Source organism: Zophobas morio, unplaced genomic scaffold (assembly GCF_036711695.1).
Source record: "Zophobas morio isolate AGI-343-1 ecotype UQ-CSIRO unplaced genomic scaffold, CSIRO_AGI_Zmor_V1 ptg000203l, whole genome shotgun sequence".
Classification (NCBI taxonomy): Eukaryota; Metazoa; Arthropoda; class Insecta; order Coleoptera; family Tenebrionidae; genus Zophobas; species Zophobas morio.
In genome coordinates, this window is record NW_026972307.1 from 235,592 (window position 1) to 258,915 (window position 23,324).

Consider the following 23,324-nt stretch of genomic DNA (forward strand, 5'->3'; position numbering starts at 1 on the left):
CACTAGCCGCTAATTATAATGGTGTGCTGGTTAAGAGAAAATTATTAATACAACTTGCACCACGACAATACGATCATTTCCACTATAACCCCATCATTCTATATTAAATGTGTTTATGATAGACTAAGCATAATTAAAAAAACATTTAAAATACATCTTTATGTTGACCTATAAAAAAAATATATATTATTGCTTTTAACATGAAAGCATACAGCATTTTACTGTTTAACTTATTTTTTTTACTTTGTCATTTTTTATTATCACTCCCTTTTGTCTTCATATATCCTTCTATAAGTATCAAATTTGTCACATTTTCTCTTTATACTGAGTCCTTATAGGTTCAACTCTCCATAAGTTTACTAAAAGTTTATAAAGTGGAAAAGAAAATAACAAACCCAATGTAATTAATTGGGGCTCCTCCCTCTAGGTGAGGAGCTCATCTCGGGGAGGTCTGGCTGGCAGTGGTCTGTCCAGTGTCTCAATGGCCTCGGGTCTTGTGCCTAGGTCTGCCTCTCCCGGTGGTAGATTTAGCGGTTATCCACCACACTAGACCGAATGACGGAAGCCCGGAACCCGATATTTTTCGCTTTTTCAGATCCTTCGGGACGGTCAATATATCCCTATAAAGAGCGTACACTGGTCGGCTCTCGTGCTCCAACCCCTCAGAAGAGGGAGATTCAAATTAAACTGCTTAAGTTCTTGGTAAGAAGACCGGTCGTAGTATGCCAGCGCTGAAAAACCCCCATGTCCTTATAAGGAACTAACCTTGTTAAGAGGTTTTGAGTTTGTTGACTCGACCGAGAGCAGCGAGGGGGCATCTAGCAATAAAATAATTGAGTGTAACTGCGATAATTTCTCATTATTGCGCAATTTATAACATTAATAAGCATGTCATAAAATGAAAAATATATTGAAGAGCATCGATTTTCTTTGTAGGCAGATTACTCGTTTCGAAGATACAATCTTAATAGAAAATTTATTTGTCGCTTTGCGTCACCTTTCCTGTTTACTCGATAACGTTGCTATTCCTCAGCAATCTATCGTTCGTCTGGTAAATTTTTTAAACTATGAGCTATTTAAGTAACTTTGATTTCAAGCTTGTTTTCTCTCTTTAGATAATAGCTAAGGCAATAGTTATTTTACGTTTTTGCATGGAAGATATGGAAAATCTTTTTTTGGAGGACATCTTTAATATCTTTAATATTACACTATACTTAGATGAGTTTCCTAAAGTTATGGGAAACGCTCCTAAGAATCTAAAAAATCTTTTATTAACTTATTTGTATTATGAAAGTCAGGTTTAAAATAATATTATCGTTCAGGTATTTATTTCTTATATAACACTAAAGGACAGTGAAGAAGTTAAGAAGAAACTTATGACTCTTGCTGAAGATATGAAAGGTTTTATTAATTAGCTTTTTCCTATTTTATGTAGCGCGTAACTATTTTTGTTTATAAAAAGATTTATCTTGGATTAACAAAAAGTTGCTTAGAAAACTCAAACTTTATAAAAGCACACAAAAACATCGCGCAAATAATCATTTTTTAAGTCAACTTCTACACAATTTTTGCGAGCTTTTTGACTTAGTAGGCCCTCCGCCTGACACAGGTTTTTACTGGTTTTTTTCTGATTTCTCAAGATGTTAGCTTGCGTCTTGTATATTTTATACGTTAGAGATTTCTTTGGTTCAAAAGGGCTTGTCTTTTTGTGAGGAAGCAATACTTGGGGATAACCTAGAAAAAGATAAAAGTATTTTTAAACAACTCACAAGTGATGATGACTTTAAATTTGTCGAAGGAGAAGGAAAATACTATAGAAAACGTAATTGTGTTTTTAAGGAAATAACTTCTGGCCGCGTTTTTCCTACTGATTGTAATAAAGTCACAAGTACACCTAATTCCGGCGGGGTTCCTATGAAGGAGAATTTTATAGCTAATAACTTTTCATATCGTTCAAGTACTCCTTTATCTTATAAGAAAGCCCGCTTGAACGAAAAAGAATCTCTTTCTCCTGCTGCGGTATCTTTAGCGAAGTTTACCTTAAACGACTACACTGCGTTGAGTCTTCATTTCAACCAACGCTCAAGAAGACATTGGACCAGTGAGGAGATTAAGTTATTATTGGAGGGCATTAAAGCCAACGGAGTGGGGAAGTGGTCCTCGATTTTAAGCTTTATCACGCTTGCTAAACCGGAGTTTAACAGGACGTCTACAGATCTTAAGGACAAATGGAGAAACTTACTAAATAAGAAGGACCCTGCAGCATTAAAAGTTATGAATAGTACCGATTTTTCTGCTCAGCTTGGAAGAAACCAGAGAAAAAGTGAGACCTCGAAACTATTAGAAAGGTTGGACACTATAAAAAGAAAGGCAGGTGAAGCACTTATGTCAGACTAATATATAAGAGCACGCTTGTAAGCACAACCTCGCAGTTACTAATAAAGTACTGATTACTCTTTGACCTTAAGGTAAAATAATTATTTCATATTTATATCAACTAGTGCATGGATAATGTATAAAGTCTAAAAGCATTCCTTTCTTAGCAACCATCCACTTAATTACTAAATAATTCTGTAAAACTACAGTAAAGTACTGCTTTTTACAATTTACCTATAAGTTATCAGAGTCCATTTTTTTAAAATAGCTGTCTCTATAGGTACTACAAAATTCCAATGAAGCTCAAGTGAAAAACCATATTCAGAAAATGGCAAGTCGTGAAATAAATACAGGTCTATATACACTAAGTAAAAACAACTGCTTGTGAAACTCAGAGTAGAGATATATGTATATACCTTTATTAAATAAATTTCACAATGTACATATTTATAAGAGGTATAAGTACTCCTTCAAATAGTCTTCTTTACCGCTATATGCTAGGCAGGTAAGGCACGCTTTAAACTTTTACACTGGTTTCTCTGAAAACCACTTTCAAAATCTCTATAATATAAAGTAAAATGCGTAATTAACTTACCTACAATTGCAAAAGTATATCTTGATTGTACTCAAGCTCCACCAGGGTCTCCTATACTTCCTTAACGTAACTTATTACAATAATTTTCAGCTATTTAAGAAGAAACTCGCGCAGGTCGATTATCCGCACAATATTAATCGGCAGTTTAATAGCTGGATGAGAATCGCTAGGCCGAAAACAACTACAAATAAATCTTATTGTTGCTACTATTTGTTAAAATTGATAATTTACAACAATACCATAATCCGATAAGACTGCAAACGAACACAGACTAACCTTTCTCTAAAACAGTAAAGTTACAGCGTTAAATGTTAACACTGCCGTTTAATATAAAACTTAAAAATAAGGGGGTAGTAGTGTGAGACGAACTGACCAATGTACACAATATACGTGCAAATACATAGGAGGAATGCACAAAAGACAAGTAAAGGTCGTAGCTGGAGCAAAACTTTAAAACCAAAAATCATGGGTGGGGGGTTGAGGCACGTGTTGGGTCTTGAACCGAAACCCTAAGGTGCCTGGCTATAGGTGATTTTTCATTTAGTTTTTAATTGTATATTGGCTGTCAAAAAGAAAAAACAGATAAACCTGTAATAAAGTTCTTAGTATTTATTTACAAATTATAACTGCTATCTTTGAAACATCTTAATATTATATTATAATATTACAATGGCAAACCTCATTCCAAGCATTTATGGTTTTAAAGTATTGAGGCGCCATGTTCGCTACCCACATTTTGCGCCGCAGAAGTACTCTGCTGGAACTAACTAAAAGTGTAACTTTTTAAGCAATTATAAAAAATGGACCCTCCCCACAATGATCGGTTACTTAGAGCTGCGAAAGGAGATCGAGTAGACCGGCCTCCCGTCTGGGTTATGCGTCAGGCTGGGCGTTATCTGCAAGGTATAGTTATAATTTACCAGGGTGCGTTGTCCTTTTTTTTTTCGCGGTTAACTAGCTCATTTTTATAACGTAGAGTTTAAAAATGTAAGAAAAAAGTATAATTTTTTTCACATATGCCAAACACCGGAGCTTGCTAGTAAGGTTTTAAATATCACACTGCAGCACTTTCAAGGCTTTCTTTTAAATTGCGCAATGTTAACTTAATAATTTCAAATTAATAATTAAAAAATTATTGTGGCCCATACTGATTCTCAGGTCACTCTCCAGCCCTTAAAGAGATTCAAACTTGATGCCGTTATTATATTCAGCGACATTCTAGTCATTCCTCAGGTCCCCTTAGGATTTTCACTTACTATTCTTTCATATATATATATGTTTCTCTTTTATTTGTAGAATTTTCAATTTTATTCGTGGTTATATTTTTTAGTTTATTTACAGGAAAAAATTATAGTTGAAATCCTAGTGTTAATTTAGGTTTATTATAATAACTAGTGATTGAAATGGTCCAAAAGTCTTTCACATTATAGAAACTCTCTTATAGTGAATTTCTGTTTTAGGCGCTAGGAATGTCTGTGGAAATGCTACCTGAAGTAGGGCCTTCCTTTCCAAGACCCTTAAAAATACCTGGCGATCTTGCGCTGCTTGAAGTAAACAAGTATAAGTGACCTGTTTCCTCCAACTGCTAATAAACTTAATTTAGTGTGATGTCGACGTCGACGTCGCCCTTGGATACGTCTATGAAGCCATAAGCCTGACCTGCCAAAAGCTCGAGGGGAGGGTTCCGTGCATTGGCTTTTGCGGAGCTCCTGTAAAAAGTCTGTATACATTTTTTTACTTTATATAATTTATCTTTGTAGTGGACTCTCATGTGCTACATGATCGAAGGACGTGGGAGTCAAACCGTCTCTGGAGCAAAAGTGCGTTATTTTTTTTATAAATATACAATTTTGTATGTGTCGGATCCCCTCTTACCCCGTCACTGAAACACGAGCTTTTCTTTTTTGAACCATATTTCAGAGTGCGTGTTGCCTTCAGTTTAATAATAACTTTTCCAGGGTAGATAGTTTAAGTTACTGGCAATGCGTACATCCCTCGCACTTTCTATTGTACTTCTGTCAAAAACCTTATTTAATAAATATTGCGGTATAGAAGTGGCTTTATGCCTACCCCAAAGAAAGCCATATTCTATTGGACATCTTAACAAACATATGCATTAAATTTTTAGTTGGCCAGGCGAGAGCAGGCGCCAGAGTAAGTTTTGTTTGGATGTTTGAATGTATTTCTTCTGCACTCGCGTTAACTATAGTACCTGCAAGTGTTCGACACATTAGCCCTTCACTTGGGCAGGGACCTGTTTGTGAAGTTCGCCTTTCCTTGTTTAAAGAAAATCGCGGCCAAAGTAAAAGATGAGTTGAAGCAACAGGATCTCGACGTGCCCATGTGCGTCTTTTCAAAGGTCCGTTTAGAAGTAGTTATACATAACAAAAGCAGGCGATACAGACTTCTTCCTTGAGGGCACTCACCACTGCTTGGAGATGTTTGAAGATACTTCTTATGACGTTGTTGGCTTGGACTGGACCGTCGAGCCTGCGTACGCCCTTCAGAAACTACCCACAAAGACACTACAGGGTAAATGCTCGGCTTTGTAATATATTTTTTGGTTCGTAATGTGTGCGCAGGAAATCTCGATCCTGGCGCTCTTTATAGTTCCAAGGAAGACATTGAAGTTTTGGTTAAAGAGATGGTAGCCAAGTTTGGGGGTGGTAAGAGCAAGTATATCGCTAATCTCGGTCACGGTAAGTCGAGCGCTAATACTCAGACTGTATGGCTCTCACATTAAGCATAAGGCGTATATCCCGACTGCGAACCAGAAAACATGAAGGCGTTTGTGGATGCGATCACGGCTATTGTCTAAATACTGATTCTACCAACTAATAAATGTTCTGATTAAAGTCCTTTTTTAGTCTAAACCGGATTCAGTATTATCTAAAAAACCGTATTTGTCTTCTTCATAAAGCTTATTACTTAGTTTATTAACGAATAAGACGAGAACAAGGCGTTATAAGCAAAATTCAATTAAAAAACGGTATCTTAAAGTATCTTTGCAGACGATTAATTTTTTTTTAAAGTTATTATACTATATCTGATTTGTTAAGCATTCTCCCAAGTGATATCGTTGAAAATAAAAAAAGAAACTTAGTTATTTGCTTTGAGCCTTTAAGTACACTAGGATAGTAAGGTTCGGGCGTAGTTAAAATAAAGAATTTAAAATCGTTTACTTTAAAAAAGCTTAAAAGGAGCAGAGCTTCTACACATTTGATATTTTATTACCTGTTTATTTACATTTTGATTGCTTGCCCTTTGTTATTCTTCAGGTCTTGTATCACAAATAGCGTATAACCATTTTCTAGTAAAAGAGAATATGATTTAAACAAATTAAGTTACACATTAAAAAAAAAACAACTTTGAACAATAAATATTTCAGAACCCTGTAACCTGATCTTAGTATAAATTAATTCTTCCTAGAGTTCAAAAAAAAGAGTAATAAATGTAAAGACTTGAAATTTATTTAAAGAATCAGTACAGACGACAATAGGTTATTAAAACATTTAAGCAGCTTTCGCACTATTGTTTTAAAATTTGCTACAATGTATTTCGCTTGAGATGGATTTAATCCCTTAACTTGTAGACAATTACCTTGCAATTAAAAATAATTTGTTTTATAGAGCACGTAACATATTTGTTCACAAAAACCTTGTTCATCAAATGTTAGAATTCCAGAAACTTTAGGGCAACCCATTAACCCTGATAGTTTCTCGTCTAACTCCATCAGTAGTAACTACAAGAATTTAAGGGATTGAGATCCACTGGGACCGTTATCCTCATTATCAACTTCCCGGAGGGCTCCAATAACCATTAACCACAATTACTTCGCTTAGGACCATTTTTTTTTAAAAATGGTATCTAGCATTAATTCATTTCCTATCAATTATTGTTTTTGTGTGGATAGTGACTATTTTCATTATAAGTTTATCGTCCGTTAGCATAATTTAATTTTTAAAATTCTTGTGCGATGCAACAATAGGTATTATTTACGCGTCTTGGTTTCAAATTAAAGTATAACTGCCGAAATCTTTTTTACTGCCTCGCTAATTGTAGGAACACAATTGAGTTGGGTGACTTTTTAAATAAGTTGTGTGATTTATCGCTCCACTGGGAGCGGTGTATCCGAGTCACTGATGTCCACATTGATTTCCCATCTTATGAGTTTCCCTTAACAAAAATTAATACTATAGTAGATTAAAGCGTCATACTTATCTGCCCGATATATTTACGTCTACTATTTGTATGCCACCATTTTCGCTACTTTTTTTGTAAAACAAATGATTATTATGAAATAAAAAATAAAAAAGTTTAAATTTCATTGTTAAAGTTAGAAAGTATAACTTTTATCTAAAGTTTTACTTGAAACTTTCAGCTAGCTTGCGCCGTCGCTCCAAAATGAATATTGTTCTGAAAATTACTAGTAATAGATCTTATGCCCATTTGCTGCCTAGTAAGAAAGTCACTTAATATAATCTAAATAACAAATTATAAATTTAAATTATAATACTAATTGAAAATAAGTCGAATGAACGGTGTGATCGTGTTATTTTCACCACTCCTCACCAAAAAATCGTGATTTTTCCATTATTAAGAGCAGTTCTATTGACCATAACACAATAAGCCATATTGTGATGGTATTAAAATCATAATTATATTCATTAAAAGTAAACCTACTCTTTAGTAAGCAAATACAATTTGTAGGCGAACCCACAGCTTATTTAATCTTACATATTCTGTTTTACTTTACGCAAAGAAGGGACGAAATGTTTATCTCAATGTTTTTGTGACGGTACACACTAGCTGATGCAGTCCTGAACTATAATGACCTAGTATGCGCTCATAGCTTTAGTTCTCTGATCGAATTTAATATAATTGTGACCAACTGCCCATAAATATATTTGCGTTTTAGCATTTAAAAAAATGAGGTTTAACACCTAAAGTTAGGGTTTGATCCCAATATATAAGCGATAAAGCTATATATAGAATTTCACATGGCTATAAAACACTTACAACTCTATCTGTACACTTTAAAAATTTAGTTAATTTATAAACCGAAATGTAGAAACGATAGTAGGGAATGATTAGCATCAAGAAACGCTTTCACGCGGTGCATTACGGCGATTAAGCTACTTTGGCAACTAATTGTAAGAGGCTGATAAACCGGTCATTGGGTTTGGCCTAGGGTTGATCGTGGTGTCTTTAACTCAGCACAATAGTTCACAATAGTTGCCGTCCTCATCGCGTCTGGAAAGGCGTTAAAGGTCACTGCCAAAATTGACAAAGCAATATAGGTTATGATTTACCGGCGCCATCGACATTTGCTTCAGCATCATGTTGGTGATGCTCTTAGGGCCGGAATACCTGGTGGAGCTTTAGTCATTCCCTTTCTTCACTGTCGTGGTTGTGTAGTTACTAAGTACCTATTATCAGGATTTGACTAGCAAGAAATTAATAAATGAATAAATGAAATAGAATGAATTATACAACTTAATAAGCAAGGTGATACAAGCTTGAAGTAACAAAAGAGAAGATGAAAAAAAAAATGCAAAACCATACATACTAAAAAACGAAAGAAAAAGAGACTTAGAATCCCTTGCTAACTTTTTTTTTAGTACTGGAATACTACGCCGGGTCTTCTTCAGCCCTTAAGCCGCTTAATATAAACCCCACCCCCCCCATTATTGAGGGGTTGGGGCCCCGACTATGCGCTCCTCGCCTGGAAGGGGGGAGCCCCATTGTTAACTTTTATTCAGTAAAGATATGTTTATTTATTAAGATAGAGTCTAGTAACGGTCCTTTAAGATAAATTATTGCTAGTATACAACATCATACTTTCAACTAGCTGTAATTTTAAATAAAATATATACTAAAGTTGCTAAAATAGTACTGATTCGTAAAATAAATTATCTTGTTATTTATTTCTTAAGAAATTTTTACGACGTTATGCATTAATATTAATCAGTTTTGTTAAGAATGTGCTTATTCTTAGTTCAATTAAGTCAAGTTTAGTAGTTAGTAAATAAGCAACTTCTTTATTAAAAAAATTAAGCAAGCGCGCACCTGAGTTTTAAGAAGGAAAAAGTGTTTATGTTTGTTAGAAAAATCTAAGCTTTATATGCATACAAAAGTAAACAGGATTAGACCACTAGTATCAAAGAGCAAAAGTGGTGTTTTGGATCTTTTAGCTTGGTGGTCAAAAATAATCGATAATATCCGTGCGACAGGTTTTATCTTGAGTATAGTTTGGTGCATAAAATCAGTGAGGGCTAATTTACCTTCGTTATGTGAACTAGTCAGTGGCGCAAAGCTTCGCGATTTTTTCCCCTTCTTTAGCCTGGTTGGCGGAGGCCTGCCCCTTGCGTTTAATAGCGTCGCTGGGTTAGTTTTTGGGCTCAATACTTATCATTATACTTCGGTCACTAAATAGAATAGTGTCAGGGCACAAACAGAACAGTTGTCTTAGACTGCTCTTCGGCTTTAGCTAGGAAGTTCAACCCAGAAAGCACCCCTTATCATCAGTGAGGTTAGCGGCAAAGGATGTTGCTTTGTCCATCTCGTCTTCCGCCGTAAAGTTGTCGTCTCGTACCTACCCCCAACCTCCCGGTGTGTGGCTCAATTTTGTCTCCCGTTGAAGGTTATTTCGCGCCAACAGCTCGTTCTCAACGCGGTATGTAGTTGAGGGAAACTTGCTCTCTAAGCTCTAAAAAAACTTTAAAAAATAATCTAGGCCTTATAACAGATAAAAAAAGTAAAATTTAGCTACAAACTAAAGTTTTAATTTTAAGTTCTCTATGAGCTTTAATAATAAAAAGGTAGGCAGTTAACCTAATAGTAGCGGTCAGACCGTTTCATTAAGTTATAATAATTATATTGAGCTATTAATTGTAAAAAAAGATAAAAGAATACCAACAAAAATAATTTAGTTATATATGTAAAATACATAAAATTTTAAAAAAAAAGATTCTATTACTTAAAATATTTAATACATATATTATACAACTAAGATAAAATCTAGTAAAGGATCTGGTGACAGCTTATTATTGATAAAAATTAAATTTATAATAAGCATGTTTTTATATCGATTACTCTTAATTAGTGTTGGGTTCATTAGAGGAATTATTTAGATTATATCCCTTATAGTGCTTAAAAATATTGGATGATAAAATGCATTGAGCTTGAGTTGCTATAACTTGAGTATAGTTTGAAGGGATTTCACCTATCCTATTCTCACGTGCTTAGTAATACTTCCCTACAAAATTGGTGGTTGTAAATCTTCAAGGATCACTAACTTCTTGCTAATGAGATGGTGCCTGCTAGAAATAAACTTTCTTTGGGGCTTGCCTTATCTATTGGGGCGTCTGTTGCTGGAGCTTTAGTCTTATTTTTAGGCCGTAAGAAAAGTAAGATCGCGGAATAAATTTTGACGAGTCCTTTTGTATTGTTGGTATTGTCACATAATTGATTTATTTGTTCCTTTAGTCTGTGCACCTTCGCTTACTTCTATTCTTTCGAATTGTAGTCTTCGCAGAAAATCTAGAAATTTATAATGAGTTATACCCTCAGCAAGTTGTAAATTCTTCCGTTAAGTTCTTGTCCGAGAAACCCGGTTTGTTTTTTTGTTATAATCTTTTTTTAAGCGAGTTAAGTACTAGATACTTAATTTTTGTGCCTACTTTTAGATTCGTACTTTTCAAAATGGGATTACAACTGGGATAAAAAAAATGAGCATTACGAAAAAAGCAAGCTTAAAGGTCATAGAATAAACAAAAATGTCACTCGCAGCATTTATCTTGTGCGTCATGGGCAGGTAATTGCTTAATACTACTATTTAATTTCAAGTTTCTCTCATGTTCATGTGTTAGTATTATCAAGATAGAAAAGATCTTAAGTTATCTGAAAAGGGAATCCAGCAAGCAAAGCTCACGGGACAAGCCTTGAGAAGACTTCCTTTTCATTTTGATCGTGTCTATTGCAGGTAAACTATACTAAATTAAGAGGTATTTTGCTGTAAGAGTGTTTACTTTATAAATTCGAAGTTCACTAACGCGCGCTAAAGAAACGTGCAATATCATTCTTAAAGAACTTTGTTACTTTGATGAGCGCGATGTGAACTATAGCGACTTATTTTGTGAAGGTTTTTCTAAAAAGTTTTCTGCGTCGTTCCCTACTTTTTGGTGTTTGCTTGTGCTTCACCATACTTTTTGCCCTTTTTCGCCAGTATGAACGTCGTATTTAAATCTCGTAATTTATATTAGTTGGGCTTTACGCGCAGTGTTTCGAAGAGTTTTGATTTTTTGGGGGAATTACTATTTCGTATAGCAGTTGAATAACAAGTTTTTGCACTTTTTCGAGACTGTGCTTATTTAAGGATTTCCTGTTGAGCCCGAACCGTCTCCTTCTGCTATGCTTTGCGACCAATCAGAATATTTCGTGGAGGGTGCCCGGCTAGAGGCTGCTTTCAGACGTCTATTTAGGAGGTCTTGTTTTTATAGCGGAATTTATTTATTAAAAAAATACTTCTTTAAGACCTTCTCCCGACCAACAAGAAACCGTTAACGAACTCTTGGTTGCTCATGGGAACGTAATCAGGTTTCGTTGTCATCTTATTACTAATTCCAAATTATTTTTCAAGCTATTTACTTCATCCCGTAAAATTTCTCTATACTATTTTTGTTTGAGATATTAATAACCGCCATTAGCTCTGGTATTGCTAACTTTCTTAGATTTATGGTTTGTCGGGCGTTGCAGTTGCCTCCTGAAATGTGGCTAAGACTTGCGATCTCCAACTGCGCTGTCACACGAATTGACATCGCTAAGTCAGGTCGAGTTACCTTGCGCTTTCTGGGTGAGATTGGCCACTTGGACCATCAACTACACTCATATAACTGATTAAAAATGTTTTTTTAAATTTGGCGATTGACTGACTTCCGTAAAAATTTTAAGATTAAAAATAACTCTGGAATTTTGTAGCTAACCTCCTCTCTTCTACGCTACAAACTCGGTTTTAAAATCAGTAAAAAGCTGCTTTGGCGCAAGGGCATTACGTGTACAGCGTTGATTGAGGTTGTCAATAAGCAGCTAATCTTCTAGCACAGTACTGCGGTGGACTAAGAGTGGCTAAAAGTGTACACCAGAAGGGCTTTCGGTTAGAGCGCGCTACGTAAAAAGGATAGGGATTAGTTTATTTGTTAGTGAAGCCGCTACAGCTCGTCTCTTTTTAAAGAGTAGCTGCTCTCGGCGGGCCGAAACGCGGAGAAGATGGACCAGGTCTTCTTGAAAGCCCCCTTTTCGCTTTTCTCTACTTCTAAAAATGTGGCCATTACCGACTTGATAGCTTTAACGCACTCTTCTTCACAAGTGACTGTCTATATAAATTTAAGCAAAATTTTAAAAAGTCTTGCAAGAATAAGTGTCGTAAGCTGAGGTCACAATGCTTGGCAATGCACCGTAGACTTACTCAGGGGCTCATGTATACTCGATCTAATGCCAGAGGATCTAAACCTGCTAACGCTCTAAAAAAAACTAGCAAAGTGCTAGTTAAAAGTATACCTCATGCTCGCAAGTGAAGTTGATCTTGATGCCATCTACGCCGCAGTCGCAAACGCCTGACCAAACAGTAGTGGTGTTCATCAACTGCAGCACGCTATAGGCATACCCGATCTCCCTCTAACAATCAATGTTAAGCAATCCGAGTCCAGTTCTGGCTCTCTTGGCCCGTTCGGGTCGCAGTTGCCGGTCTGTCGCCAGGAGCAACTGGATAGATCAGGTTTCGTTTCTTGAGCTTCGCTGCACTTAACTTCGCAAATAAAAGGTGCTCGACTTTCCTCGCAGTCGAACCCGAGAACTATGCCGTGACCACACTCGCAAAAACCTGCAAAAAGTGCCGCAGTTGATGGGCAGTACTCACGAAAACCAGCAAAGGAGCACCGGAGTCTGAAGGCTGAACAGTTTCGCGACAAGTTTTATCGTGGAAAGGGATTCTCACGCCTGCATGGTTACAATTGCTGGTCTGCCGCCACGCGCAACGACTATTCATAAAAACCTCAAAGTAGAAAAGTTATCGAAATAAAATATTATATTAAGTAACACGTACTGCGCGATGGGATTGCCGCGATGAAATCGCTCATGGTGCTGAGAATTAAAAATGTCGCTGACAAACTTTTGAAAAACGCCGGGTATTTCCAAGTCTTCGAGGGGACGATCAAATTTATACCTGCAGGCACCGTTTGCAACGGGGGTGTGAGTGTTTCTTGCGGAGCGATAAAAAACAAACAGCTTACAAGTGGCGGTACGAGTCTATCACAAGAACGGGGAGATCTTCAAGTCCTATGCGGAGTACACTTAGCTGCTCCAAAAACTGAGTCGCGTCGGCGTAGAGAAACTTGACTCTTTTTTTCTCGTGTGGAATCATGTGATCGACCGCCCGCTTGTAGAACTCGATGGTTGTGGTGTCGTTAATAAGAGCGAACAAGACCAGTAGCGGCTTGCCTTCTTCCACGTACTGAGCGCTGCACAGTGAGCGGGTGAGCAAGTTCATACCGAAGTCAGAGCAGCCAACCGTCTGCACAAACCTGTTCTCGTAAGTAAGTTCGTCAATGGCGGGCTGGCAGTTCTTTTTAATAAAGCCCTCAATGTTTTCCAGCTCTCCTTCAAAAGAGATTGTAGTGCCACGTATCTTAAATGTAAAAGAAACTTCAGGCGCCTCAAACCAGTGAAATTCGCAGAGATCTCTTTAAAGTTTGTAAGAAATAGTATGAAAAAAGAGGTGTTTAATAAGAAAACCTGAAAGACTCAGCTAAGTCGTAAAACTTGGATTTTATATCTTTGTTTCCAGCAGAAAAAGTTCCAATAAGGGCTTTTTTGGGCCCACTTGCAGCCAGAGACGCCAGTTCTGAGGGATCCGTGTGTTTAAAAACTGCTGGCTGAATTTCTCGGTCTAAAAGGAGTTATCTATAGAATTACGAGTATAAAAAATGATATACAATATACTTATGAATTGTAAAAATTGTCGCGCATCTCTTGGATTTCTATACTCACTCTTGCGAGGAAACCCGTTGGCAAAAAATTTAATGGTAGGATACTTCACAATGTTGTAGCGGGAGCAAACAGCCTGGGCGACAGTGCAATCAACGTAACCTGTAATTGTTCAAAATAAACCAATTTACATTCATTTTTAATAAAAATAACATTCTACAAAAAGTAATGAGGAAAGAAATAAAAGTGAGGATGTTATACATATATTAACTTATTTCAATAACAGTTTTTAACCTATAATAATATATTAAGTTAATACTAAAAGTTTTATTTCACCAACTTAAAAATATTATATGCAATAAAATCGGTTTGATAATATTCTAATTAAAAAAATGATAATAAATTCAAGGTGTAATATAGGCATTAACAGGAAATTTCAAAATTTAACAAATTAATTATTCAAACCAATTCCAACGTTCTTATGCGGATTATGTAGCGCAGTATGAGCTAAGACAGGCAACAAAAGGTTTGAAAAGGGGCACCAGCTCGCCCCTTTTATAAAAAATAGTTATTTCTAAAGTAATACGCCCTAACACAATTATAATTTTTTTTAGTAAAAAGATGACAACTTACCAAATGACACTAGAAAATATTGAAAACTGTCGATTTCTTTATCAAAATTAGTGTTTAACTGTGCCAATTCAGTAGAAACGAGGTCGGTCAAGGCCAACTTTTAAAAAAATAACAATAACTAATAAAAAAAAATTGAAGAGGATTTTATAAAGTATTGAAAGTACTTGCCGCAGTCGGAACAAACCGAACCACCAAAAGATAAGCACCCCTGGAATATTCATAACTTACAAGGATGTGCAGGCTCACGCAACGTAGTCGACCTTAGCATTTCTAACCTGAAAGGGTAGAAGATTACTTCCCTTAAAAATTCTTTACAATTTAATATAAACGTCTAATTGGCGGAATGCATACTTTAACTTTTCATTTTCGGGTCCACATATTTTATGGCTTACGCGGTTTCCTTCTTTAAACCAACTCTTTATATTTATCAACATTAATAACTTCAGAACCTTATAAAACCTTAAATGCTCGCCACTAGGTCAAAGTTCTTTCTATATTATGTTCACTAGATTTTTTACTAGAAGCTTTTCTAATATTAATTCTCTCTACCTTTTAAGTTATACTTACTAGAATATAATAATGTAAAAAGTTATTATTTTATATATGTCAGCCTTGGCTTTGCGATCCTCACACTTACTTCTCTTTAGTACCAGAATATAACATATTTCTAAGATAGCCCATAGAGTTGTAGAAAATTATATACTATAAGAATATTGCATAAAATATGTGGCGGACACTATTTTAAGCTAAACAAATATTATGATGAAAAAGACTGAAAGAGAAGAAATATCCTTGTATTTTTTAAAAAAAAAGTAAATAAAAAACGCAACTACTTACTTAGCTTGCTAACGATGACTTCGGTTTAGGATTAGAGAAAACGCCAACTTAACAACTAAAATATAGCTAAGCACTTAAAAATCGTAAAAGAAGAATTACTTTAAGAAGCATAAAGTGCATATAGTGCCTTCTTTAATAAACAAGAGCAAACTAAATTGTCACTGTGCAATGCATTCAGAAGGCAAACAATTAGTGTTATTACCATGATATAGTATATAAATTTATGAGACATAATAAGGCTCAAAAGACAATTTAAAAAGTGTGTTACTGAGCAGTGCCCTTAAATTATTTACATGCCTTTTTCCTAAAGTTCTTCATGAATGGAGAGAGACATTCAGATGTAAAGTTAACGCCAAAGCTCAAGAGGCCTCTACAAGGAAACCAAGTTAGAGGCACCTCATTTCATTAAGAATTAGTCCCAATCTAGCTACTTAATTTTATTATAGGGTCGTTTTTTTCTCCAAAAAAATGTTTACCACAAATGATGCAACCAAAAATTATACGATACCAGGAATAAGTCTATTCCGCCTATGAACAACTAACAGCAGAGGTCATGATATTGTGTGATGAACAAGCGAAGTAAGCAGGAGCAGTTGAGTGGTTCGCTAACATATAAGCCTCCCACGCAGTGATTTAGTCTATTCTGTTCCCAAAGTGGGTTGTTACATTAAAGGGTGCTAATGTACCTTGCGATGATTGCAGTAACATGATGAGCGCCCGAACAGTATAGGTGACATAAGCACCGAGGAAATAGAAGAAGCATGCATCTTGTACTCAGGTTTTTTGTCCACCTTAACTAGTTACTCTATTATTGTAGAATTTTGTAAAAGTTACTAGGAACCTTTAATATTTCCCACGCAAAATTATTGCCAGGATCAAGTTGAGATGGTAAAAGCCAGTATTTCAGCTATATGGTTAAGTGACTCCAGTGGTATATTAACCTGAGTTTAAGGTTCGTCTCTTTTCATCACAGAGTTTATAAACATTGCTAGTCTTCTTACAGCCCTTCAACTCCAATGTAGGAATCACATTGACCCCCATAGGTTGAGTCGGTTTGTAATGTTCACAACTTTAATTTTCAAATTGAAGATTTAAATAACCTCTATGCAGGTTAGGGAAGTTTGTTTTTTATATTTCATCCAATGGAAAAAATTAAGGGGATTTAAAGTTAGCCTCAGGGTTATATGAGCTTACCAAACTTTGGTAATAAAGATAAAAAATAGTTAAAACTGAACCTGTGTTTTATTTTTAACATGCCCCTTCTGCAACTCAAGGTACTGCTAATCCTAGATCTAAAATCCCAATTCTAGAGTTAATAAGAAAATTCCCAACGAGATTTCCTGGTTCTAAAGAGCTTAAGTCGTCACCGTAATATGAACTTGTTGGCAATAATTTTATCAATTGTTTATCAATCCGTGTTAAGTTTGTCTTATTAAAAGCAAGTAATAATTTATTTGGTCATAACAATGAGTAACGAAGTAGCCTAAGGCTTAGAAGGACATAAAATTGACTTAATCTTAATTTTCACCTAGTAAACCAATATTTTTAAATAAGATACCGTATTAAAGGCCACGCCATCAGCGTATAAGGCAAAAAAATATGCCAGAAGAAGGAATTCCGCATGTATAAAAAAAAATAGAGGGTGTTGGCAAAGAAGTTGGAGGAGGATACCAAATGCTCTACACGCATGATACGGTGCAGTGTGGAAAAGACATAAAGCGGACGGTCTTAAAATTGGTTTAGGCAGCACGAGCAGAGCTTGTATAGTTTATTATAATTTATGAGGGACGAGATTAAACAAGCAACCATCCATGAGCAAAAAAGTGAGTGAGTGACGTCGGTGGAAATTGAACACACGACCTTGCATGTTCGCGTTAATGCTCTTGACCGTTGAGCTAAAGAGATCATGGTATGACCAAATTATGTATCCAATTTGTTACAGTTAAAGTTGTGAGGGGATCTAACTATATGATATTTGTCACTACTTCAAGTTACATAACTTGAAAATAATAATAATATATATGTGTTGAATCAACCCTCATTTAAAGCAACACAAATTCTTTCCTTTAAAGTGAATTTAAATTATGTCATATAGCTACAATTTCATAAAGAGCAAAATTTATAACGAGGGTGTAATATGCAATAGTTCACAATACTGTGGTAGAGTCTTTGCTCATTAAAATGTTTTTTACAAAATAATCTCAAGTCACAGAGTTCTTGACACCAGGATCGTGTAGGACTCTACGGAACATGCAACCCGCCTACCGATCACATTCTGTTAGCAACCTTAGATCTTAGCCTACGGGAAGCCCCGCCGTATGTTTTAAATAGGACCGATCTTTTCCGCTTTACTTCGTCGTCCTGGTGGGGCTCTCCTTGCAAAGTTTTCTGTTAGTTTAATTGAATTTCATCTTTAAAGAAGTATACCCGGTTTTTTATAATAGCGCCAGGCTCTCCAATCAATAATGATAGTATTTCAATCTAAGTTCAATTTAATTTCATTTCTGCCGGTAACATCAATGGTACGCTCGAAACCAAAAATTTTAAACTATAAACGCAGGATAATTCCGTCACACCAAAAAAGCTGCATGGCCTTTTAACCTTGACAAGACAAAACTTGGGACATGGCGACACCGCGTTTACTGCTCAACAAATTTGGGTTTTAATTCAATTTTATAAACGCTACCTAGTATGAAGTACCTTGTTGAACATTTAGACTCTGAAGAGGTTGGAGAATGGTTTTTTCATTAGCTTATAAAAAGTCTTATACTTCTTTGTCGTGTACATGAAAATAATATTAGATTCATTCCTTGTACTTTTGCATTTTAACTAAAAATAATCTTTTTTTAACTGTATATTATGATTGCTGTTATTAATTAATTTACATATATCTGAGGACTATATGTGAATATGAGCACATATGCGAAGTAGTAGGAAAACATCGAGCAATATTTACGAACATATCCTCTAAGATTGTACTTTATATAACCCTTTTTCCTAGTGTATATAGAACTTTTAACAACGGTTTGTCACCTAACTTAAAATTTAGTATAAGTAGATAATAAAGTAAACTACGAAAAATATGCTTATATATTCATTAACTTAAGTTTTTGTATTATTAGAGAAAACTTTTACCGGAAACTTTAAACTTGGAATCTAAAAGCGCTAATCTGTTGATTACTGATCCTAAAAGAGCTTGGTTATATGCTCGAAGCATATAAAATATTGATATATATTCTTCCATTGATTAGTATTTTTTTTTTTAGTTTTATGTAGGCTTCATATATATTTCAAGCAAACAAGTCATTATAACTATTATTTATTGTGATCTTGAAAGCTTGTTAGATTCTAAAGCTGACAAAGGGTTAGAACCTAAAGATGCCGAGTTATACGACTACATCGTGTGCTGCGGAATTTTGGGCGACGATCCTCCTCGTGATAGAACGAGTAGCCTTCGAAAGTTAGTCATAAATTTGCAAATTTTTTATTATTATTGCTTATTTTTTTCAGCTTTAACTTTGAGAGAAGACATTTGGGAGATAAGCAAATGACCACCGACACTGCGATATTGTGTGCTAAACTGATCTTAGAAGAAGGAAGAAGATTAGAAGACGTAGTTTTGATTTTTGTTATGGAAAAATTAATCTTCTTCGTTACTGCGTTTGTATCTTTTGTACGAATGCTACACCCTTATATAGTTAGTGAAGTTAGTTTTACTTCATCTAAAGATTCAGATGCGTATATAAATATTAACAAATATTCCTTTAGTTAATTTATAATTTTGGTTGCTAAAAAATAGATGCAGTTTGTAGATGGCCCTGAAATTGCTACTGGAGAAAGAGAGGTAACTACGCTGCCATTTCGCTATATACTATGCTCTACTGGTACATAGTATTTAATAACGATAATAATATATTAATACTTTTGTTGTAGGAAATCCTATTATTTCTAAGCGATTGATTGATTATTTGTGCAAAGACGAATTTTTTGTAGAATTTTAAGTAAAGATTTTAAAGATTTTTAAACTATATTATAATTTATATTTCGAATTTTTAAGTTTCTTAACTTTAACCTGAAAAAATAATTTAAACCCTCGAAACAAAAATTTAATGCTCAACGTCAACAGTAAAATAAATACAATTATACTTTTGAGTACCTCCAACTGATTTGTACCGTCACATAAATCTCCCCGGCTGGAAGTTCCGCAAGTTGATAGATGTTTTTCCCGAGTGGATTAGTTCAGCCATTACGAGGCCGGAGACGGGCCCCCACAGAATCCCTTAAATCCGTTGTAGGTATAACACGGATGTAAATATAATTATTAAAATCCACCCCAACAGTTATGTCCCGCGCACACGTAGGTATTATTTGTGCCTGGGATTACGCCCATGGACGGATATCCGTCAGGTAGGAAGGGCCGCATGCAGCTTGTTGCTTTCCTCACGGAATACTGTGAAGAATTCGATCTAGATCATAGCGAGTATAGCGCATCAGAGCTCACCGACCAGCAAACCTTATTTTTGTCACCAAAAAGGTCCTTTGAAATGTTTCTTAGAGAATCCAAAGCGGCCTCGACTCGTCGAGGATCGGCCTCGAGTAGTTCTGGGCTACTAAGGCAGCCTCCGGGCAGAAGGTCGGCCTTTTTAGCGTGAACTGACCCGCCAAGCCCACTATTTATTGATTGACTTTAACAATTACTTGAAGGAATAATTCCAAGACTGCGGGATATCTCGACTGTAATAACACACACGCTCTCTACAAAGGCTTGTTCCCGCTTAAGCGTACCAGATGTAGGAACTTCCGTCTGGACGAGGATACACTTCCAAGTGGCAGTTGTTATCATCTTCTTCGCAAAATAGAGCGAAGGGCTCCTTTCGAAGTGACTCTAGTGGTTCTATTTCAAAGCTGGTAGATATTAAAGGTAGACGTTAAAAGCTTCAAAAAGCTATACGGTACTCATCCTCTGTTGTTTCTGTATATTAGATATAGTTTACATCCGAATAATTATAAACAATGAAGTTTGGTATTTTTGTTTAATGAAAAAAAAAAGTGATAAACATAAAAATTCAGACCTTGAAGACTAGATCCCCGCCATCGGTATCTGTGTATGTTTTAAATTTCCAATTAGGTTCAACTAAAAATAAATACGCTCTAAAAGTTTTTGAGGGCTTAACTACTCTAGTTGACTCTTGGATGCTAACAAATGTGCCCACCACTTTAATAATTTAATATACTACAAGCCATGCCGACGTATAAAGTGGATACTCGAAATCCAGGAAACCAACTCTCCAGCAAAGCAGACCAAGGTCCCAAACAAAATAGAAAGTTGTCCCCTTCGATTAGCTCCAAGTCCTATTAGAATGTTTATTTATAACCTCTCAAAAGAGCAGGTAAAACACTCCCGATATAATAAACATTGAAGTTCTATCAACTTTTTTAATTTAACATAAAAGTGGTTAATAATCAGGGTTTTAAAAAAGTTTTAATCGTGCGAATTTAAATTTTATTGTATATTAACAATCCTCTCCCCAATTTTATTTATAAAGAGATTGATCTTTACAGAATTCTTATTTTTTTAAATAGTGCATTTTCTAAATAATAATATCTTCAAATAACGAATGATTTTTATTACTTGTAAGCTGAATTATAGGCGTGTACATAAAAAAGTTCTAACAAAATTTATCCTGTAGTAGGTAGTACAAACGAATTTATTAACGGTTAATATTAAAAGAACTAAACATATTTGCATTTACTAGAAAAGTCTTAGAATTAATTTATGTAGTAACAACTTTATTTGTCCCAAAAGCCTATTACAAAGTTAGCTAACTTTTTAATAAAGCACTTAATATGACAAATAAACTTTAATTAATTGAGTAAACTTGTTAAGAGTATGAATTACTCAATATTATGAATATTTGCATATAACTTGTTTGTATATATTTGAAGAGCTAATGTGAAAGTATGTGTAAGTACCTTCTTAGAGGTCATATATATTACTATTGCTTCTCACTTTTACTATAAATCAACGCACAACTGAGGTCATACGAGAGCTGCAAACCCTTACAGTGATTATTTTTTTAAAAAAACGTCTGCTTACCAGCGCTAATCAGCAGCAAAATTCTTTACTAATACCCGGTGTCACCCTAAACTCGCAAGTTTGGTGACCGGACTTATGGTGCAGTACTGTACAGGTTTGAGGCACGACAGCGATCGGCTAAGTTTATATTTATTCTAAACTTGAGGAACGGTCAACGTTTTAAAAATATACTTAATTAATCTTTTCTCTGTTAACGGGTTTATTTAACCTCTCTACTTCATATTTCTTAATTAGTGTGTTTATAAAAATTTTCAGTAGTAATACAACGGCTGAAAATAAATTATTTGAGTAGAATAAAACAGTCACATATATATAACGATGGAAATTTACAAAAAAAAAATAAATATTTTACTTGAAACAGGAAGATATTACGAACGCATACGTCGGCATAAAAACTTACGTCAGTACTGTTTTCCAAGCTGCGGTTAATATAAACGCCTTTTAAATTTTTTTGGAAACTAGTAGAATTTTGGAATTCCACTCCAACCACAGCAGCAATAATTAAATTAGCTCCTTTTTCCAAAAATAAGTAATTGTGTCTACAAAACTTATTAAAACATTATCGTTAATAAAACTAACCAAGAACTTTCGAGTGCTTCAAAAAAGCCGTAGTGATTTCGTAAGGAGTAACCTGAGCGAATTCAGAATTTCCGAAAAGAGTTAACCCAATTTCTTCATTGATCCAATTGACCTTAAGATCAGAAAAGCTAGTTTTAAAAAAAAATTAAACAAGCATAGCTGCCTTTAGACAAAATCTTTCTTATTAAACGAAAAGTAAAATTACGTAAACCTATAAATACCTTTTACTAGAGAAGTTAACTTGTAAAGTTGGTAAGCCCTTACGGTAAGTCTTTAAACCAAATTCTTTACTCAGTTGTTCATGGAGCTTAAAGGATTGCTCGTGAAGTTCCCTTGTAACAGCGTTCCCCCAGTCCCGCGCCAAAAAACCGCCTTTTCGTATAAAGTAACAGCTTAGCAGACTAGTCTTGTTTAAGTAAAAATATGCCTATACGACCAGCTTTTCCCGAAGCAGAGGAAGCCACGGTAGAACGTTCGATAACTGTAACTTCATGACCTCTTTGGCAAAGCTGATAAGCACTAGACATACCCATTATCCCACCTTAAATGTGTAATATTAATAAAAAATACAAAATAAAATTTTGTTCATAAATGTGACCTCCGACTATTACGGTTTTAACCATTACCGTATATACTTTAACTTATCGCTAATGATAGAGAGAAGAATTTCAATGAGATAGGACTATTAATCTATACTCAAGATAAACCAATTTAAAACTAAAGCAATATCAAGAAAAAAATTTCTTTGGAAATAAGATATATGACTGATAATCTAACGACCCAGTACTGCTTTTTTTTTTGGCACTGGGTCTTCGTAAGAGGTCTTAAACTGTATAATCTGATTTCCCTCCTCTTGTAGGGGTTAGGGCACGACTGCTCACCGGTGTACGCTCTTTATAAAGCTATAATGACTGTCCTGAAGGACTGAAAAAGCGGAAAATATCCGGCCCAGACCCCCACCATTCGGTCTGGCACGGTAAAAAACCGCTGAAAACCACCACTGAGAGAGGTGGAGCCACCTGGAGACATCGACCAGCATCGATGCCAGCCAGGCCCCCCTCTTTTAGACTATATGCTACTTCGCCAAGAAGGGAGAAGAAGTATTCATATATTATATACGTGCAGTCGGGGGCGTTAGTGTCAAGTTACAAACCGCCGATACCAAGGAGAAAAGTGCCATTTTTGTATTGTTGTTCGATTCGTAAGTAATATTCTTGCAAATTC

General features: G+C 35.3%; 6 protein-coding genes and 1 long non-coding RNA gene across 11 annotated transcripts; 4 read left to right on the plus strand and 3 right to left on the minus strand.

The window, feature by feature from the left end:
* The first annotated feature begins 1,235 nt into the window (after positions 1 to 1,235).
* On the plus strand, positions 1,236 to 2,422 carry LOC135145927 (uncharacterized). The gene is made up of 4 exons (XM_064078044.1): positions 1,236 to 1,298; positions 1,350 to 1,401; positions 1,463 to 1,609; positions 1,676 to 2,422. Exons 1-4 carry the CDS (start codon positions 1,236 to 1,238, stop codon positions 2,395 to 2,397), a joined length of 984 nt encoding a protein of 327 aa, XP_063934114.1. The 3' UTR covers positions 2,398 to 2,422.
* Positions 2,423 to 3,771: 1,349 nt separating this feature from the next.
* On the plus strand, positions 3,772 to 5,826 carry LOC135145928 (uncharacterized). The gene is made up of 11 exons (XM_064078045.1): positions 3,772 to 3,874; positions 3,948 to 4,015; positions 4,130 to 4,204; positions 4,432 to 4,521; positions 4,575 to 4,682; positions 4,732 to 4,791; positions 5,024 to 5,125; positions 5,181 to 5,330; positions 5,389 to 5,503; positions 5,554 to 5,670; positions 5,722 to 5,826. Exons 1-11 carry the CDS (start codon positions 3,772 to 3,774, stop codon positions 5,787 to 5,789), a joined length of 1,056 nt encoding a protein of 351 aa, XP_063934115.1. The 3' UTR covers positions 5,790 to 5,826.
* Positions 5,827 to 6,206: 380 nt separating this feature from the next.
* LOC135145910 (uncharacterized) lies at positions 6,207 to 6,712 on the minus strand. The gene is made up of 4 exons (XR_010283619.1): positions 6,629 to 6,712; positions 6,459 to 6,571; positions 6,339 to 6,396; positions 6,207 to 6,281 (listed from the first exon to the last, which is right to left on the minus strand). It is a non-coding gene; the product is annotated as an uncharacterized LOC135145910 (long non-coding RNA).
* A 3,571-nt stretch (positions 6,713 to 10,283) lies between these two features.
* Positions 10,284 to 11,869, plus strand: LOC135145929 (serine/threonine-protein phosphatase Pgam5, mitochondrial-like). The gene is made up of 8 exons (XM_064078046.1): positions 10,284 to 10,380; positions 10,500 to 10,586; positions 10,660 to 10,787; positions 10,843 to 10,955; positions 11,017 to 11,114; positions 11,349 to 11,457; positions 11,507 to 11,569; positions 11,704 to 11,869. Exons 1-8 carry the CDS (start codon positions 10,284 to 10,286, stop codon positions 11,867 to 11,869), a joined length of 861 nt encoding a protein of 286 aa, XP_063934116.1.
* Positions 11,870 to 12,165: 296 nt separating this feature from the next.
* On the minus strand, positions 12,166 to 14,841 carry LOC135145950 (endoplasmic reticulum resident protein 44-like). Its single transcript, XM_064078077.1, has 12 exons — positions 14,752 to 14,841; positions 14,588 to 14,684; positions 14,420 to 14,506; positions 13,970 to 14,116; positions 13,763 to 13,916; positions 13,552 to 13,710; positions 13,261 to 13,488; positions 13,074 to 13,193; positions 12,908 to 13,008; positions 12,636 to 12,851; positions 12,530 to 12,585; positions 12,166 to 12,345 (listed from the first exon to the last, which is right to left on the minus strand). The coding sequence occupies exons 1-12, from the start codon at positions 14,806 to 14,808 to the stop codon at positions 12,181 to 12,183; spliced, it is 1,587 nt and encodes a 528-aa protein (XP_063934147.1). The 5' UTR covers positions 14,809 to 14,841; the 3' UTR covers positions 12,166 to 12,180.
* A 3,250-nt stretch (positions 14,842 to 18,091) lies between these two features.
* LOC135145970 (uncharacterized) lies at positions 18,092 to 19,402 on the plus strand. Its single transcript, XM_064078103.1, has 7 exons — positions 18,092 to 18,162; positions 18,321 to 18,399; positions 18,547 to 18,623; positions 18,762 to 18,884; positions 18,935 to 19,037; positions 19,224 to 19,268; positions 19,358 to 19,402. Exons 1-7 carry the CDS (start codon positions 18,116 to 18,118, stop codon positions 19,382 to 19,384), a joined length of 501 nt encoding a protein of 166 aa, XP_063934173.1. The 5' UTR covers positions 18,092 to 18,115; the 3' UTR covers positions 19,385 to 19,402.
* Positions 19,403 to 19,568: 166 nt separating this feature from the next.
* Positions 19,569 to 22,755, minus strand: LOC135145954 (uncharacterized). 5 transcript variants are annotated; one of them, XM_064078086.1, is made up of 11 exons: positions 22,699 to 22,755; positions 22,537 to 22,641; positions 22,322 to 22,472; positions 22,101 to 22,228; positions 21,922 to 22,034; positions 20,690 to 20,776; positions 20,497 to 20,525; positions 20,376 to 20,396; positions 19,938 to 20,318; positions 19,757 to 19,874; positions 19,569 to 19,703 (listed from the first exon to the last, which is right to left on the minus strand). In XM_064078086.1, the coding sequence occupies exons 1-7, from the start codon at positions 22,721 to 22,723 to the stop codon at positions 20,505 to 20,507; spliced, it is 630 nt and encodes a 209-aa protein (XP_063934156.1). In that variant the 5' UTR covers positions 22,724 to 22,755; the 3' UTR covers positions 19,569 to 19,703; positions 19,757 to 19,874; positions 19,938 to 20,318; positions 20,376 to 20,396; positions 20,497 to 20,504. The 5 variants fall into 5 exon arrangements, with proteins under 5 accessions (XP_063934156.1, XP_063934155.1, XP_063934154.1 ...); XM_064078085.1 differs by lacking the exon at positions 20,376 to 20,396 and having other exon boundaries at positions 19,938 to 20,329; XM_064078084.1 differs by having other exon boundaries at positions 19,938 to 20,396.
* Positions 22,756 to 23,324: the final 569 nt, after the last annotated feature.

Excerpts from the sequence above, each read along its gene's own strand:
- LOC135145954 (XM_064078085.1), bottom strand. The coding sequence starts at position 22,723 with ATGGTTAAAACCGTAATAGTCGGAG. Across the intron at positions 22,229-22,321 it reads GTTAACTTCTCTAGTAAAAG|CTTTTCTGATCTTAAGGTCA; the intron begins GTATTTATAGGT and ends TTTTAAAACTAG. Across the intron at positions 20,777-21,921 it reads GCTTGGAAAACAGTACTGAC|GACTTGGAGCTAATCGAAGG; the intron begins GTAAGTTTTTAT and ends ACATTCTAATAG.
- LOC135145927 (XM_064078044.1), top strand. The coding sequence starts at position 1,236 with ATGGGAAACGCTCCTAAGAATCTAAAAAATCTTTTATTAACTTATTTG. Across the intron at positions 1,299-1,349 it reads ATTTGTATTATGAAAGTCAG|GACAGTGAAGAAGTTAAGAA; the intron begins GTTTAAAATAAT and ends ATAACACTAAAG. Across the intron at positions 1,402-1,462 it reads TCTTGCTGAAGATATGAAAG|ATTTATCTTGGATTAACAAA; the intron begins GTTTTATTAATT and ends GTTTATAAAAAG.
- LOC135145950 (XM_064078077.1), bottom strand. The coding sequence starts at position 14,808 with ATGAATATTCCAGGGGTGCTTATCTTTTGGTGGTTCGGTTTGTTCCGA. Across the intron at positions 14,507-14,587 it reads ATATTTTCTAGTGTCATTTG|GGGCGAGCTGGTGCCCCTTT; the intron begins GTAAGTTGTCAT and ends TTTTTATAAAAG. Across the intron at positions 14,117-14,419 it reads GCATAAGAACGTTGGAATTG|GTTACGTTGATTGCACTGTC; the intron begins GTTTGAATAATT and ends GAACAATTACAG.
- LOC135145970 (XM_064078103.1), top strand. The coding sequence starts at position 18,116 with ATGAAGTACCTTGTTGAACATTTAGACTCTGAAGAGGTTGGAGAATG. Across the intron at positions 18,624-18,761 it reads ACTGATCCTAAAAGAGCTTG|CTTGTTAGATTCTAAAGCTG; the intron begins GTTATATGCTCG and ends TGATCTTGAAAG. Across the intron at positions 19,269-19,357 it reads TTGCTACTGGAGAAAGAGAG|GAAATCCTATTATTTCTAAG; the intron begins GTAACTACGCTG and ends CTTTTGTTGTAG.
- LOC135145929 (XM_064078046.1), top strand. The coding sequence starts at position 10,284 with ATGGTGCCTGCTAGAAATAAACTTTCTTTGGGGCTTGCCTTATCTATT. Across the intron at positions 10,587-10,659 it reads GTTCTTGTCCGAGAAACCCG|ATTCGTACTTTTCAAAATGG; the intron begins GTTTGTTTTTTT and ends GCCTACTTTTAG. Across the intron at positions 11,570-11,703 it reads GCTCATGGGAACGTAATCAG|ATTTATGGTTTGTCGGGCGT; the intron begins GTTTCGTTGTCA and ends TAACTTTCTTAG.
- LOC135145928 (XM_064078045.1), top strand. The coding sequence starts at position 3,772 with ATGGACCCTCCCCACAATGATCGGTTACTTAGAGCTGCGAAAGGAGAT. Across the intron at positions 3,875-3,947 it reads GGCTGGGCGTTATCTGCAAG|AGTTTAAAAATGTAAGAAAA; the intron begins GTATAGTTATAA and ends TTTATAACGTAG. Across the intron at positions 4,522-4,574 it reads GCGATCTTGCGCTGCTTGAA|TGTGATGTCGACGTCGACGT; the intron begins GTAAACAAGTAT and ends AACTTAATTTAG.